This window comes from Mixophyes fleayi, chromosome 11 (genome assembly GCF_038048845.1).
Source record: "Mixophyes fleayi isolate aMixFle1 chromosome 11, aMixFle1.hap1, whole genome shotgun sequence".
NCBI classification, from domain to species: Eukaryota; Metazoa; Chordata; class Amphibia; order Anura; family Limnodynastidae; genus Mixophyes; species Mixophyes fleayi.
In genome coordinates this window covers 20,657,487-20,675,381 of record NC_134412.1, presented here as the reverse complement: position 1 = coordinate 20,675,381, position 17,895 = coordinate 20,657,487, and the positions used below count along the sequence as shown (strand labels likewise).

The following is a 17,895-nucleotide window of genomic DNA, read 5'->3' as shown; positions in this document are numbered from 1 at the left end:
CACGTTCTGCAAAGAAATAAAACAGGCCAGTCGAAACCTGTGGTATTCAACAATACAGTTCAGAAAACATTAAAGAGCTTTATTTTTTTTGTCAGTCTTTCGTGTGAGGTGAAATGTCAACAACTTAACACCTTCAGCAGTAGCGACAGATGAAAGAAGTACATTCTTGAAAATCTAAATGGCTAACCCATAAAAAGTACTGTTTTTACATAGATAACATGTACCTGTCACCTCTTCAGGGTGGTGGCGGCCATTTTGTGAACTGAAGTAATAGTCAAGAGCCCGCAGCCTCTTCACTATAGCCAATGACGGTATAATGAGGCATATCATGCCCAAATATTTTTGAGGATTTTGGTTCCTGGCGAATTGACATGCTGCATTACCATTAGTATTGGTTCAGCTCACAAAATGGTTAGGTTTGGCCATTATTATGTATATTGGATACAATTCTACCAATTATCATCATCATAATTTATATATATAGCGCCACTAATTTCGCAGCGCTGTACAGACAACTCATTCACATCAGTCCCTGCCCCATTGGAGCTTACAGTCTAAATTCCCTAACACACACACAGACTAAGGTCAATTTTGATAGCAGCCAATTAACCTACTAGTATGTTTTTGGTGTTTGGGAGGAAACCAGAGCACCTGGAGGAAACCTACGCAAACACAGGGAGAACATACAAATTCCATACAGATAAGGCCTTGTTTGGGAATTGAACCCAAGACCCCACTGCTAACCACTGAGCCACCATGCTGCCCATTGTTATCTTTTTTTTTTTTTATAAATTGCTGACATATTACACAGCGCTGTGTACTGAGAGGATCTTGCCACAAACAAATTACATACAATGATATTAAACTGAAGGTAAAAAATGCCCTTCTCAAACAAGTTTAGAATCAGATTGCACTGAATAGATTGCATCCAATTAAGTCTTAGTATACAAAGACACTAATTTTGCTGGCAATATTGATAGGGCTCAAAACAAGAATAATGCTTGATAATAATCCAAACTCTTTGGGGTATATTTACTAAACTGCGGGTTTGGAAAAGTGGAGTTATTGCCTACAGCAACCAATCAGATTCTAGCTGTCATTTTGTAGAATGTACTAAATAAATGACAGCTAGAATCCGATTGGTTGCTATAGGCAACATCTCCACTTTTCCAAACCCACAGTTTAGTAAATCTAGTCCTTTGTGCAAGAACATTACTGGGGATCCCTGTAAACGCAACACCTAAAGTTTCCAGCATTTCCAGAAAGGAACCGATTGCTCGACAAAATTGGATGGCATGTTGCTGAATTGTATAATGACCCTGCCAGCGGAGTGGACATATTGGCAGTGTGTCCACAAGTTGGGCTCCCTGGGGCAAATGTATTATAATGGGGACGTTTTTTTTATCCAATGCCACCTAAACTGAACCATGTGCGACAAGCTTACCTACAACGGCTCAGCAACTACGCATCCCTGGAAATCATTCCAAGACATTGGCATCTTTGACCTAGAAAGGATTAGGATTTTATTCTTCGTTCGCTTGTTTATTTATTACTTTCTTAGTAAAGGAATTGAAATGACGTTGTGGAGAATACTGTGCAACACCAGGCAGATTACAGAATATAATCACGATTCTATCTGCGGTGTAAACCCACAGATTGCAGTGGTAACCCAGTTAAGCAGAAATATTTCTTTATTAATAGCAAGAACTAGAACTAATTTAAGCATATAATTAAGAAACCACTCCACTATCTCCTGCTCTGTTGTCTAGGACCTTGGTGCCAGCTGGCTGAGTGAAGTCACAGATCTGGAGACAATGCATCTCTGACAGTTCGGTCATCCCACCCATGCATGAATAGTTAAATCCCATCCAGGTCACTAAGAATTCTGCAGCATTTTGTGGTCAGCAGCGGTGACTGGTGATTGACTGGTTTTCACACCAGACATGACTGCAGCTTGTAGCGTCTTGTGTTGGCGAGTAGCTTGTGCCAGAGGAAAGTTGTGTCCGACATGACACTAGAGTTGGAGGCAGTGACTGCCTTGCAGCCCTTGACAACTATGCCAACATGTACTGCATCCAGCGGCTACGTCCGCCCGTGGGCTCGTGTTTCAGAATCGTATGTCTGCTCCCAGCATGTGATCACCATCAGGGCTGGCCGCTTGGGGTTACGTCAACCTGTTCCCTTCAAGAACTCCAGCTTGTATAATTCTCGCCGAGCCCTGGGGTAGCGAGAGTGCTTTGAGTCTGACAAGGAGAGGTGATTTATTTAGACAAAATTGTTACTTATTTGTAGTGTTTTGTTTCAGCTAATCTTGTTTAAGCAGCCTGTTTGTTTTATAGAACATTGTTTTCCATTATTGACTTCTAAAAAGGTACATTATACAGGTATTCCAAAAGCAATGTATGTTTTATATTGCCTCACCTTGTTGAGTAACAATGACATTATTATAATATAATCATTCTGTAAATGGAGAGAAAAAAGGTTCAGTATGTCACTAAGATTTGACCCTATGGGGTATATTTACTAAACTACGGGTTTGAAAAAGTGGAGATGTTCCCTATAGCAACCAATCAGATTCTAGTTATCATTTGTTTAGTACATTCTACAAAATGACAGCTACAATCCGATTGGCTGCTAAAGGCAACATCTCCACTTTTTCAAACCCGCAGTTTAGTAAATATACCCCCAAGTGTGCTTGTTAATCAATATCGTTTAAAACCTCCCAATTGGTAGAATGTGGGTCATCTTTAGGTACAGAGCACAAGGCCTAAACTACAAAATGAACTTGACAGACAAAATCTAGCACTAGCAGTAATAAGTTTAATAGCAAGGCAGAATTCAGGGCACAGGCACAGGTAACAAGACAAGGATCTGTGCACCTTGCCAATAGTTCAGACATAGCTGCCTACTCTACGGGTATGTCGTGGAGACTCCCAGATTACAGCGAGACCTTATGGACTGAGGGGAGAGCAGGCATTTCTCCCAAAAAAGCGGATACCTTCCTGCAAGGTCATGCAGCAAGTGCAGTTCTAACCAGTGATGGGAAGGGACACGATAACGCAATTAACATTATTATATTGCCCTGCCCACTTAACATCATTAAATCATGCCCTCCTCTTTTCTTTGGAGACGGGGGAGGGACAAGAGGTACAGAATGAGATGAGGGGGCAAGGTAGGGAATGGGGTGAGCTAACGGTTACTATCATGAGCTTGTACAAACAGATGGAGAGGTCTTCACCTACAGCAGCCGCTCCCATAGAGCTCGTTACGCTCCCAGGTCTTAGAATCAGAGTAGTACAAGCTTGTGAACGTACCGCAGCACGGGATACCGCTGATGACAAACAAAGCCTGGTCAGGAAAACAGGCCGAGGTCTAGGGTCCAAAGCAGGTATAGTCAGGGGCAAGCTGGGCTGGGGGGGCAGGGGTGGCATTCGCCCCCCGGGCTGGTCCCATATTGGGCTACCTTGGGCTGGGTCAACGGCATTTTGTTCCATTAAAATAGGCTGCTGAGTCGAGTCTTGCCCCCCCCCCGGGCTGAAATTTGCAAGCCCTCCCCTGGGTATCATGGTCAGGAACAGGCAAGTTGTCAGGGCTGGCAGCAATCAAAGGAAGTCCAGAAACGAAGCAGAGGTCAGGGCAACAAGCAAGACATCAAAGTCCAGGAAACAAAGCCAAGGGTCATACACAGAGAATAATTCCAGGGTATCAGCAACACACCAGGAGCAGACAAGCTAACAGGAACTGAGCACTACAACCGTCAGGGAGGCTAGGCCCTCCCTGCCTTATATACACAGATGGGCCAATCACAAAAGGAGATACATATAAGCCCAAATCAGCCCATAAGGCTGTAATCAGTGACTAGCTGGTGCGCACGCGCCCAGATGTCGGTTTAGCCGGGCCGTGGCGGTGGAGGAGAGAAGTGTCCCGGCTGTTGCCCTGGTGACAGTCGGGAAGTGAGGGCAGAAATGACGTCCCTGTCATCATGGTGACGGCCGGGACGCAATAGGTAGCTGAGTGCGAGCCGCAGAAGTCTGTGGTGAAGCCGTGGCCTGTGACATGGGGTACACAATCAGATTGAACTCAATGACAATCTTTCAAACTACAAACTTGCATAGTTCAAATTAATGATTTTGAAGATGGGTCAATGAGTACCTTGCTGGGGAGTTTTATATGGGATTGGGGGGGGGGTCCAGTTTAGGGCAATAAAACATCTTGCGGCTAGTAGGACATGTCCGACCAGTTTTTGTGTGTGTTTTGGGACATCAGGGATTGGGCAGAGGAGCAGGTGCTAGGAGATATTGTCTGGAATCGTGATTTGGGTTATGCCTGTGAGCAGGTGCTGAACTACAGACAAAAAGAGTGCTATTTTTGGACATGTCCTCCAGATGTGAGACAGAGTGCCTTCCTCTCGACAGCTAGGACAAGGTACCACCAATAGAGGAGTTTGTAGGAATTTTCATTGAGCTGCGTACAGATGGAGCTGTTGGCTACCGCTTCCCGGACTTGGGACCAGTCTTCCAGACCAAAGACCTCACCCAACTGTAAGCAACCATTAGTTCAGAAACAGAAGTTGGTAACAAACAACCACAGTAAACTTTCGATCTGTGGTAGTTTGGTTCTTACATTTGTTTTAGTGTGCAAGGTACTCAACATGTAATATTTAAGTGTGAAAAGGCTACCGCCCTCCTACTTTCCTCAACCTAATTACAGCAATAATTAGGGACAGTTGTATAATACTGGTTAACAATCAGGCCTGACTGAGGCCAGCCCAATCCAAAATAAAATTGACTAGCTTTGGTACTTTTTATGAAAGTGAAGTTGTCAACAGAAAGGTTGTAGAGGAACATAGAGCCACGAAATTCCAAAGAAATTCATGACAAACTCTGTAAAAAAATAAACTAATTGATATTTATCAGGCTGGAAAAGGCTATTAAGTAACTTCTTAGGCTTTAGAAGTTACGGTCAGAGCCATATTGTCTAAATGGAGAACGTTTTGTGCAGAAGTCAGTGTTCTCTGTGGCAATCCGGACAATATCTCTCCAAGAGCAAGTTGAAAAACTCTTCCTGAAGTCACAAAGAACCCGACAATCGCTACTAAGAATCTTCAGGCCTCATTTGTGGTGGATATGGTCAGTATTCACGACAGCACCATCAGAAACACACAGGGTAAAAAAAGGATCTATGGCAGATGATCAAGGTGTAAACCACTGCTCATTAATAATATCTTGCCAAAATTCACTTGGATGATCCTAAAAAGCTCAGGAACAACAGTCTATGAGTCAAAGCTGGGACTTTTTGGTGGACATGGGCACTGATTGAAACCGTAACACTGCAAGAAACTCATACCAGCGATAAGGCAAAGTGGTGGTAGTGTCATGGTTTGGAATGCTTTGTTGCCACAGAACTTGGGCGACCGCTTGTTTTGAATGAACCATGAATTGTGCTTTACATCAGAGAATCCCAAGACAATGATCTGAAACCCACAGATTAACATCAAAATAGTTGAAAAGCAAAAAAATGTACAGTTATGGGATGACCTAGTCAAAGTCCAGACCTAAACCACACAAAGTTATTGTGAAAAGAACCGAAATAAGCAGTTCATGCTAAACAACCCACAAAGGTCACGGAAATGAAGCATTTCTGCGAGGAAAAGTGGGTTAAGACTCATTCATCGTACTCTCAGACTGATCAACTACAGGAATTGCTGATAAATATTGTGCAACCTGATACTGAGTTCAGGGGGGCAACGGTTCAGAGGGGAGGGGGGGTTTCCAAATGGTTATTTTCAGAACAATACAAAACAAATATAAGCTGACGGCAGACACTTTTTTTTTTAGACAAAGTTTACTATAAATAACAAGTAAGGTTGACTCACATTGTGTTGTTTTTTCACAAAGTGTAAGACGTTATCTAATAACTTAATTGAGACCAAAAGAACTGCAGCTTTTTTTATTTATTTTATAAATACAAAACTATATCTATTACTCAACACATTCCCACAGACACACACTTACCCCAAGGTTGTCTGCTATACGTTTTTCAACGCAGCTAGCGGATCCGGTTCCTTCTCCCAATGCACTTGCTCCGCAGACGTGTTCCCGCTATATTCTCTCCACCGGCTCACTAGATCACCTGTCACCGATAAAGCACTTTTCTCCACTAAGGCTTCTCTCCCCCATCTCTCCCCCAATCAAGTCACTTCTCTTGGCTCTCTTTTTTTCTCCTCAGTTGTTTCCTTTGTCTTATGTGCTCTCCCCTTCATCCCTCAGCTTTCTCTCCCCTTACCCAATTTCCTAATTATGTCCTAGATCTCTTTCCCTAACTCTTCTTTCTCATCCCCCCTCCAGCAGATTCTTTTTTTCCTGCTCGATGATCCTATATCTCTTCTCCGCTCACTCGCATTGCACCCTTAATTTCAGGGTGGAAACAGTGGAAGAACAGTGCATCACCGAGTCCCATAGCAAAGTTTGGGGAAGGACTGAGCAAAGTCACTTCAGTATCCCTGATCCAGCGGATTAATCTGGATGGAGACATAGCATTGTTAGCCCCCCCTCTCGCCAACTTCTGCAGTGGCGTTCATTCCACCACTGATGGTAAAGAGAGGAGCTAGAGTTGTAAAGAAAACACCTCCTCTCTTCACCATCCCTCTGCAAAGTGACCAGCGCGGCTGCTCAAACCAATCAGAGTAGTTGTGCATAGAATGCAGAGCAGTTCAGGGATGGATAGCCAATCATCAGGTACTGCAGATGTGCCACGGCCAATGATATCGGGTACAAGATGGAGACTTGATCTCACTGGCTGATGCATATATACAAGCACCTAATGATTGGCTCCCTGTCCCATCACTGCTCTATATTCTAACTGCAGCTGTTGTGATAGACATATTACCCGTCCTAGACATATAGGGAGTGATTCATTAAGGAAAGTAAGGCAAAACCATTTGTAAAGTTTTCTCCTGGACAAAACCATGTTACAATGCAGGGGGTGCAAATTATTTTATCATTTTGCATACAAGTTAAGTACTGGCTGCTTTTTCATGTAGCACACAAATAATTCACAGCTTTTTTTTGTACATTGAAATTTAAAGTTGATCTAGGACATGCCTTAACCCCACATTTTCAATATACCTCCCCCTCCAATGCAACATGGTTTTGCCAAGGTGCAAAGTTGCTCCTTTTTTTTTGCTTTCCTTTCCTTAATGAATCAGGCCATCATTTCTGATACTGTATATACATAACTTCCTTGTTAAAGAATAAGGTTAAATGTGCAAAATGTGATTTCCCAAATGTGTTTTCTCAACCCAACACCATCAGGTTAGAACTCACTAACACGAATAGGATATTGTTCTTGTCAGTTCAGACCGCTGACGTTGGACTGACAATGTGACATTGAATAGACAAACAACTGCACGTGCCTCACCCTCAGAAGATGGAATTGCAGTAGGAAAGGTAAGTGCTAGATATACTCTGCTAGAGAGTGTATCTAGCAAATAATAAGAAGTAGGATACAGGTTATATTTACAATAGACCCTTTGGATTTCTTTTGGCCAGAAAACAAAAAATAAATCCTTTTAATGCTCTAATCTGATAGTTAACCGTCTGTTTTCTTCCAGCGTACTGACCGCTGCTTTCCCATCTATTCAGAACTCATCTGTACTGTTGTCTGATGTTGCACAGATGTAACACACAGCTGTAACGCACAGATGTAACGCACAGCTGTAACGCACATATGTAACGCACAGCTGTAACGCACATATGTAACGCACAGATGTAACGCACATATGTAACGCACAGATGTAACGCACATATGTAACGCACAGATGTAACGCACAGATGTAACGCACAGATGTAACGCACAGATGTAACGCACAGCTGTAACGCACATATGTAACGCACATATGTAACGCACAGATGTAACGCACAGATGTAACGCACAGCTGTAACGCACAGATGTAACGCACAGCTGTACCGCACAGATGTAACGCACAGCTGTAACGCACAGATGTAACGCACAGCTGTAACGCACAGATGTAACGCACAGATGTAACGCACAGCTGTAACGCACAGCTGTAACGCACAGATGTAACGCACAGATGTAACGCACAGATGTAACGCACTGCTGTAACACACAGCTGTAACACACAGATGTAACACACAGCTGTAACACACAGATGTAACACACAGATGTAACACACAGCTGTAACACACAGATGTAACACACAGATGTAACACACAGCTGTAACACACAGATGTAACACACAGCTGTAACACACTGCCTTTGTATTCCACAGATAGCTGTCAGCAGTTGGACAGCGGCCTAGACTCAGAACATCAGGCCGGACCAGTTAACGACGACCTTGACGACTCCCAGATCCGGCTGCAACTGAAGCGCAAGCTTCAGCGTAACCGCACGTCCTTCACTCAGGAGCAGATCGAGGCATTGGAGAAAGGTCATTACTTGATAACTGGCTGTGATCTATTTGACTCTTTATTGTCTGAACATAACTTAGACCACATCAGGTTTCCAGTAACTGACGTCAACCTGGAGTCTCAAGAATGTTAGTTACAAACCCATACAATAGAGATGTATCATTTAGATGTGCACATTGCACGGGGGAACTTAAACTAGACTGTCAATTATCATATACACCTAAATGCAAATATTTATGTTCTCACAGGGACATAACAAGGAATGCAGTAGGTGTTCAAAGGATGGATTAACGCAGTGTTGGCTAACCTGTGACACTCCTGGTGCTGTGGAACTACAAGTCCCACCATACCCTTCCAGCAATAAGCTGCTATATATTGGCAAAGCATGCTGGGACTTGTAGTTTCACAAACACCTGGAGTGTCACAGGTTAGCCCACACTGGACTAACGCAAAGGTGTCCAAACTCAGTCCTTCCAACAGTTCATGTTTTCAGGATTTCTTTAATCACGCACAGGTGAGTTAATCTATTTGGCTGAGTCAGTAATTATCCCACCTGTTTCTACAGACAGAAATCCTAAAAACATGACCTGTTGGTAGCTCTTGAGGACTGTACTTGGACTCCTCTAGACTAATGTCTGTTCTAATCTTTATAGAGTATATATTTACAAAAAGGTGGCGATTATCTATCTGCAACTCTGAGTTAGTGCAACATCATTTTACATGACGACGTTTTAGTAGGTAACATAAATCCCTTTACATACTGCATAGTGGATTCTAAAGCGGGGGGAATGGAGAACAACTACACATCGAGCAATCCACCAAAGGCTGGCAAGGCATGCTGTGTCTTGTAGTTCCACTGCAGCCTGAGAGACATCTCTTACCTATGCTGCCTAACTGTGCTCTAGACAGAGGATCTATCACAGATACTGATGGAAGGAGTGTCTAGGAAGCAAAAGATAACACATCAAATACATCTCAACATAAGTAATGTATTAGTCCAAACAAAGTACCATGTTTTCTTTTCTTTGTTGGTTCATCTTAGAGATTACATTACACTAAGTAAATAGTAATGGGCGTCCTTAGAACTGCTACATAGGTAAACCGAGGGCGGGTTTCCTAGTGCCTGGAAACCCCCCTCCAAGCCTGGGGCACTGTATAATTGAGGTGGCTGGACCCTGCCCCCGCTTCACACGGCTCTGCTTGAAAAAAGCGAGAGCTGCGTGCACCTAACAGTAGTGCACGCAGCATTGCCCATGTATATTATGGGGATAGGAAGAGTTGGAGAGCAGCCAAGCACTGTCTAATATTATAGCCACGCCCCCATGCATGCTGGTCACGCCCACTGGCGGCGTGGTGTGGAAACCCCCCTCTACAAATCCTGCATTTGCCCCTGCGCTAATAAGATGTCTCCAAGGCAATACTTGTATTTTATGCTATTAGAATAGACTATAAATAAAACTGTCTACAGACATGGTTTATGGCTTAAGAACCACAACTGTAAGCTCCATATCAACAAGCAAATCTGAATTCAGCATGTGGCTTCACCTTGTAGCTCTATCTGACTAAGCGATCAGCAGGCGCTGGGTACAAGTAGTTATAATATTAAGAACACCCTCTGAATCTACAACTGAAATAATGAACTCAATTTGTGCTTAACCCCTTCATATCCAAAGTGCTTTGGCCCCTTCATGACCAAATATTTTTTTTTAATTTTGGTGATCTGCCAGGTTCACTGGTATTTAGTGGTTTATTTCTTAATCTACCGTGTCAGAGTTACTTTAAGGGTTGGTGGTGGTCCCATATCCGCGGCTCCCTCACTGTCTGCCACCAATGCAAAATGATCGATAAATACATTTTGGCAACACTTTCTACAGATGCCACTGCTGAAGTTTAATGGGCTGACTCAACCTGCTTAGCGGCACGAATGAGGACATAGAGGTTCAAATATGGCCGTCTGTAAGGTGTGTAGCCCCAAATCATTTATTGACTGTTTTTCCGTCATCTACAAAAAGTACATTGTAAATCTTTTTTCTTTACCAGGACAGTTTGAGCTTTCTTCTGGTAACATATAAGAACGGATATTGTCAGATTATGTGGTCTTATATGTACAAATACTAAGATTAATTAAGCAACATAAAACACAAACAAAAGACCTTGTCTGTCTGGCCCTAACTAAACACAGGATCTCCCTCTCTGAAGTGAGGGACCTAGTGTCCCATAAACACATTCGAAACAACAATACCCACTGGCTATAAATTGTAGTTTCTCTCAGCAAGTATCTGCTCCTCAGACTGTGATAGATTGAATGAGCTGCTTTGCAGCCTTTTATCAGCACCACGCAGGTGCAGCTCCTGATTAGCCAGCCTATACACACTCTTCTCTCTCCATACATAACCAGCTTTTCCCCTTACCAGCTTTTCCTATAGCTGAAGACAACTTTGAGAAGCTCCTTTCCACATACGAAATAATCTCCCTGGGGCTTTAGAGCACATAAAAGAGACAGCCTGGGACACATACACCTTCCATCTGCCACTTGCCCAGGGCTTCTGTTACAATAATTACTTTCAACAAATTAGTGACACCCCAGATATCTACACTGAAATGTAATTGTCTAGTTCTCCAGTATGTAGCAATACGAAATACTAGTACTTTATACAAGGTCTGACAGATATAGGTTTCAGGAACCAAAAGGAGGACATATTAGTTTTAAAAGTTCTATTTTTGCCTAATGACAAACTACATCCGCACGTGGGTACAGTATATCCAGGTGCATCATTTCTAAGCTTGTAACAAAAGCTGGGAGCGGAGCTGCCAATACAAATTTTGGGTAAATTTTGGGGAGTTCCGTGGCGATAGCCTGAGTGTAACATTTACACATTCCTACGCAGGTATGCTACACTCAGAACGCGTTAGTGTCGCACAAAATGCACGATGGAGCTAGAAAAGGTAGAAGGTGCCTTTTATATCTTTTTTTAATACTTATGCATTACTTCTAAAGAAAATTTATTTTTTACTGATGGGAGCATATGAAAGATCTCCCCAGCACACTAACAGCAATAAATCTGATGCTATCTGGAGTTAATGATGGACCGTGCATACAAACTGCTGTAATATTCAGCTAAAGCTAATAATTTAGTTTTTGGGAAGATCCAATATTGAACCCCCCTCCTATAGTAGTGCCCCCAGCACACAGGATGTTATCTGGTGTCATCAGGTATACCTGGCAATCCCCCTCTTCGCACATTCAAATTCAGCACACTGCATGAATTTGAACGCAGTTTGCTGGGGGTTGAAAAGATTCAGTTCCCGTCCCTTCGGCTGACAGGGACAGTCTGGGTCCATTGATGTTAGTTCACAGAGAAATGTGTGGTCATCTTAACAGGTGTCATAGAAACTGCGTCGCCTCACAGTAATACAACCGCTGGTCAGACACTGAAATACTGTAGCCGGTCAGCAAGGAGTTAAATGTTCCCTTGGAACCTTCTTTGTCTCTAGACCCCAAAAAAAACCAAACAACTAGCGCCACCCAATGGCTATATAATCCTGAAGAACACCATTTCATTGGAGAAAAACAACTTCTGAACTATGTCTTCCTAGATGTGCACAACCTTGTATTATTCAGAATGAAAAGATATGCAAAACATGTTTCAATGTTCTGTACAATCTCTCTGCTTTCAGGGGGCTTCTGCATGACCTCTGTCAACTTTTACTAAATATATCGCTTTACCTTAATGCCTTCTTTGTGTGTTGCTTCAGCCATGTCTGCATTAGGCAGAGTTATTAAGGTGTACTGTCCTGGGTATGGCACAGATGTGCTGAGCTCTCTGTGATATCCTAGAAAGAACAGTCATATATTTAGCAAAAGTTGCAGTAGGGCGCAACAAAGCCAATAAAGGGAATTCATCTGAAGGTGGAAAATTCCTTTACATTTATTTGAGTGGTACCTTGAAGAAAGTCAGGGGCACCTTGACACTACCGATTGCAGTTTTACTTGATATAGAGAAAACATTAGTTATCTCAAGATATAAGCTTTGACATAGGGGTACTAGTGGTCTGAATTCTCAGGCTGACCCCAGGGGCAAACGCAGAATTTGTAGCGGGGGGTTTCCAAACCACGCCGCCAGTGGGAGTGACCAGCATGCATGGGGGCATGGCTATAATTTTAGACAGTGCTTGGCTGCTCTCCAACTCTTCCTATCCCCATAATATACATGGGCAATGCTCCATGCACTACTGTTAGGTGCACGCAGCTCTACCTTTTCAAGCAGAGTTGTGGGAAGCGGGAGCAGGGTCCAGCCACCTCAATTATACAGTGCCCCAGGCTTGGAGGGGGTTTCCAAGCACTAGGAACCCCCCCCCCCCTCCCCCTCGGTTTGCTTATGGACCCGGCTAGTGATCTCACTTGCTCAGCACTATTCCAGGTGTAAATTATATAAGGATGGCTCAGGATAAACTGAAATAATTTGGAAAGTTTTGTCACGTCTAACGCTCTTTGTGCATATTATATCACAAAGGAGCATGTTGTGTAGTGTCGTGGATTGCAAAACAAGTGACTAATTAATATCATTTATATGCATGCAGGTTTGTCTGCAAAACATGAGTGTTACAGTAGGTTTCTCCAATCACGTTATGATATAATGAAGACGAGCACAGCAGCTAGCACAGAGAATGTTTTGCAAAAGTAAAAACATCAGCGTCTGTCTAGTGTCTGTGCACCCTCCACACACACATGTGCTAGCAAAGGAAGGAGTCAGTGGTGCATTGAGCGGATGAGACCGCAGTGCACCCAGGGGAGGCCAGCCTGTGTGAAACCAACACTGCTTCCGCTGAGCACCAGAGCTGTGCTCTGAGCTCTTACTCAGCAGCCTCACAGCATGCTGTGCACAGAGACAGCTGCAGAATATCTCCATCTATGTGCAGACCCAATCTATCATAACCCTTCCAGCATAGCAGCTCTCCCAGTACACAATGAAACGCTCCTGTTCTTCCTATAATTGCAGTAAGTTAAGCAACTGATGGGAAAAAGCATGATGCATTATGTAGCCGGGAGTATCACTTATCTGCAACAGAGATATTTGTTGGATAAATTGCTGCGATTGGAGATTTTTTTATTGCAGCAATAAGTGGTGGGGAAAAAAATATCTTGAACGTTACAGATTGATAAATAGGCCCCATAGACCCTAAGGGTGCCTTGAACTGAAAAAGTTTGGGATCCAAAGAGGTGGTTTACTTTTTGGATAATCCCTCTTACTGTAGAGTGCGTTTTAGCGCAGATGGATTCTTTGGGGGGAAAACACAAGCAAAAGGACCCCATAGACAAGATTTGGTCATGTTGGAGGTTCTAGCCCAAGCCTGGTCCCCATTAGACCATGTCACCTGAAATCTCACCGCTCAGGGGAACTGAAGCCACAGCTTGTGAGAAAGAGGAAGTGTGATTAGTACACCTGTCACAGGATGTGTCTACAAGCCTCCTCCCAGTTATATGTTACCAGAAATACTGCAGCAATACTGTACTACCTACATTACCCAGATGTGGTGTTTAATTAATCCCTTTAAAAAGACAGAACAGGCTACATTTACTTGAATTCAAGGAATAGTTACTATTTTAAACGAAATAAATCCAAGTTTAATTATTTTATTACTACAAGTAAAATAAAAGATATTCTTACTAATTTACAGTAAAATCACAAATAGGTAACACAGGTTGTTGCTAGAAAACAGCACTGGTCCACAAAGAGAAAAATGAGTCATTTCATCATCATCATCATTTATTTATAGAGCTACTGATTCTGCAGCGCTGTACAGAGAACCCATTCATATCAGTCCCTGTCCCATTGGAGCTTACAGTCTAAATTCCCTAATGTACACACACACACACACACACACACACACAGACAAGAGAGGAAGACTAGGGTTAATTTTTTTGATAGCAGCCAATTAACCTACCAGTATGTTTTTGGAGTGTGGGAGGAAACCCACGCAAACACGGGGAGAACATACAAACTCCACACAGATAAGGCCATGGTCAGGAATTGAACTCATAACCCCAGTGCTGTGAGGCAGGAGTGCTAACCACTGAGCCACTGTGCTGCCCATTTAATCCTCACTTCTGGAATTGTGGGTGGAGACATGCAAATCACTAATACAGATCCATATATAGGCATGCCAAATGTCCACCTCATCAATTAGGTTACGTCAGGGGACCCAAGTACCCAGAATTCCCCCAGGACAGCCCTCACCCCTATTGTCCAGCCAAAATCACAAAGCCTCTTTTCTCAATTTAAAATGTTGATGAATTCAAATCAACAAGACAAGTGAAAATAGGTTCCTATAATAATAATAATAATAATAATAATAATAATATCAAAGGGCGAAAAAGCCCTATTACAAGCAAAAACTGTGTTTTTAATAATTTAAATTTTGGAACTTTTAAAATAATTTTTTCTAAATAGCAATGATAAGTGACTTTTTTTTATTGCTGCTTTCTGTGGAAATTATGTTCGGCACCTAAGTGTCCATGGAAATTATTTTAGAATGTTGGCACTTATGGTATTGTCAGGACAGTCTCCATAGAGATTAATGGTTTCTATATTTCTATATTAGATTAATTATTACGGCCGTTACTAGTACAGGTGAGCAAAATTATCAAAACTGTTCAGCGAAATATTTGCCTCGTTTTGCATTTGGCTGGATAATTTTGCATGTTTTGATGGGGGAATTTGGTCTTGTTCCCAGTCCTACCCCAAGCAGCTCACACAAGAAAATAAACTGACCACATGTAGAATACAGTTGTCAATACTATGAATGTTACTATGAGATGTCCTCTAAGCTTGTTATTTTTTCTCCTTAGAATTTGAGAGGACCCATTATCCCGATGTCTTTGCCAGGGAGAGATTAGCCGCAAAGATTGATTTGCCTGAAGCACGTATCCAGGTAAACCCAATATTAATTAAGATGACCCCGTCCACCCTCCTGCTGCCCCATTGCATACTGATTTAAAGCATACTTGCCAACTCTCCCGGAATGACCGGGAGACTCCTGAATTTCGGGTAGGTCTCCCGAACTCCCGGGAGAGTATGGCATTCTCCCGCATCTGCCCACTTCCTAGTGAATTGATCGGCTGCATTCTCATGAATAGCAGTGGTTCAACACAAACACTGTTTAATGCTCAGACGTATGTCCGTCTGTGTGACATAGCCCTGCACACGCTCAGAAACGGCCCATAGGCCAATGAACGCGATAGCATGCGATTTATGTCTGTAAGCAAATGACACTTACGACTGCCTACAATTTGAAGGGTGGAACGGGGGAGGGAAAGGGCAGATGAAAGTAGGCCATACTCTCCCGAAATTTCCGGGAGGCGCCAGAATTTTGGGGAGTCCTCCCAGACTCCCTAGAGAGCATGCATTCTCCCAGACATGATGGGGCGGGGCTTAATTACATCATTTTGCATAATCCAGCCCCACCCCCTGCTTTGAAATACTGTCAATTTAGCATTTCTTAGCAAGGGGCGGGGCTACTGTGAAGCAATAGCATCGCCACGCCCCTTCCTACCCCCTTTCCCATGACCTCTGGTTCAAGATCTCCTGGAGCAAAGGTTTAAAAAGTTGGCAAGTATGAAGTAGGCCATTTACAGTAAGGGGGTGCCAACATAGATGCAGCTGATTCACGTCCTGGGTTTCTCGCAAGTACGTCTGGTTTCAGATGTATCAGTTACACCAGCTACAGGGCAGGTGGGCCGACTGATATTGCTGACTGACACCGCATCGTCATTGTATTGCAAACTACACGTATGTGTGCCACTAACTAGCACAGAACATTTATATGCAAGTAACAGAGACTATAAAAACGCATTGGGCCTAAGTCATTAAGGAGAGCAAAGCACAAAAAAAGAGTAACTTTGCACCTGGGCAAAACCATGTTGCATTGGCGGGGGAGGTAAATTTAAAGTGCGGGGACAGATTTATAGTTGGGGTAGGGCATGTCCTAGATCAACTTTACATTTCAGTGTAAAAATAAAGCTATCAAGTTTTTTCTTGCTAGATGAAAATACAGTCAGTATTTAACTTATGTGTAAAATAATAAACTAATTTGCACCCCTTGCATTGTAACATGGTTTGTCCCAGAGAACATTTACTCCTCCCATTGGCTGGTGCAAACTCCTGCTTGGTGGAAATCTAGGCTCACCTGTGCCAATAAAAGGGCACAGCGCCACTTTGTAGATGAGGCCTTCATACCACCCAACGTTAAGATATATCGAATTAGGACATTGTGGACATTGATGTACAAAGAGTGTCTCACAGTCACTTCCTGCTGCAGGTTTGGTTTTCTAACCGGCGGGCAAAATGGAGGCGGGAAGAGAAACTACGGAACCAGAGGCGCCAAGCGGGCAACGCTTCCAGCCACTTATCAATCAACAGTTCATTCTCCAGCAGCGTTTACCAGTCCATACCACAGCCCAGCAGCTCAGGTGAGAGTGGAAGAGAAAGGGGACAATATTCTTAATCCGTAGGCTCTCAGGTCATGTGACCTTCATTTCTGTGAGAATCGGTTTCACTTACGTAATTCATCCTAATGTGTGGCTTCCTAATGTTTCAATTCGCTGCATCATGTTTTTTTAGACTAATTACTTTAAATAGGAATAATCTCAAATGTTACATCACCTGTTACTTTAATTACTATATAAATATATATAAATATATATATATATATATATATATATATATATATATATATATATATACAGCAAATAAGGCCTGAGGCTAATTCTGTCAAACATGCTGCAATACCTCAGCCTTTACTGGGCAGCTGGGCCGAAAACATAGTGGCCTTAACATGACCGTAATGCCCAATAATAATCCAATGAAAATCGATGAGGTCATTATCGGGCATGTTGGTAAATGCAGTCAGAAGATGGTCCGGACCACTGCTATTAGCGTGTGGATAAACTGAACGTGGATGACTACAATACTACACCTCCAGCATGACCTGACCACTTCATATAGAACATTACACCTCCATCATCATCTAACTACAATACTACACCTCCAGCATAACCTGACCACTTCATATAGAACATTACACCTCCATCATCATCTAACTACAATACTACACCTCCAGCATGACCTGACCACTTCATATAGAACATTACACCTCCATCATCATCTAACTACAATACTACACCTCCAGCATAACCTGACCACTTCATATAGAACATTACATCTCCATCATCATCTGACTACAATACTACACCTCCATCATGACCTGACCACTTCATATAGAACATTACATCTCATCATCATCTGACTACAATACTACACCTCCAGCATGACCTGACCACTTCATATAGAACATTACACCTCCATCATCATCTAACTACAATACTACACCTCCAGCATAACCTGACCACTTCATATAGAACATTACACCTCCATCATCATCTAACTACAATACTACACCTCCAGCA

At 42.8% G+C, this 17,895-nt stretch overlaps 1 protein-coding gene across 1 annotated transcript in view; it reads left to right on the top strand.

Annotated features, from left to right (window-relative positions):
* The window catches only part of LOC142108041 (paired box protein Pax-6-like), a 40,378-nt gene that overhangs the window by 17,919 nt on the left and 4,564 nt on the right, over positions 1-17,895 (top strand). The window contains exons 3-5 of the mRNA XM_075191732.1: positions 8,291-8,449; positions 15,280-15,362; positions 16,749-16,899. Of these exons, the coding sequence (XP_075047833.1) occupies positions 8,291-8,449; positions 15,280-15,362; positions 16,749-16,899 (393 nt within the window). The remainder of the gene's footprint in view (positions 1-8,290; positions 8,450-15,279; positions 15,363-16,748; positions 16,900-17,895) is intronic.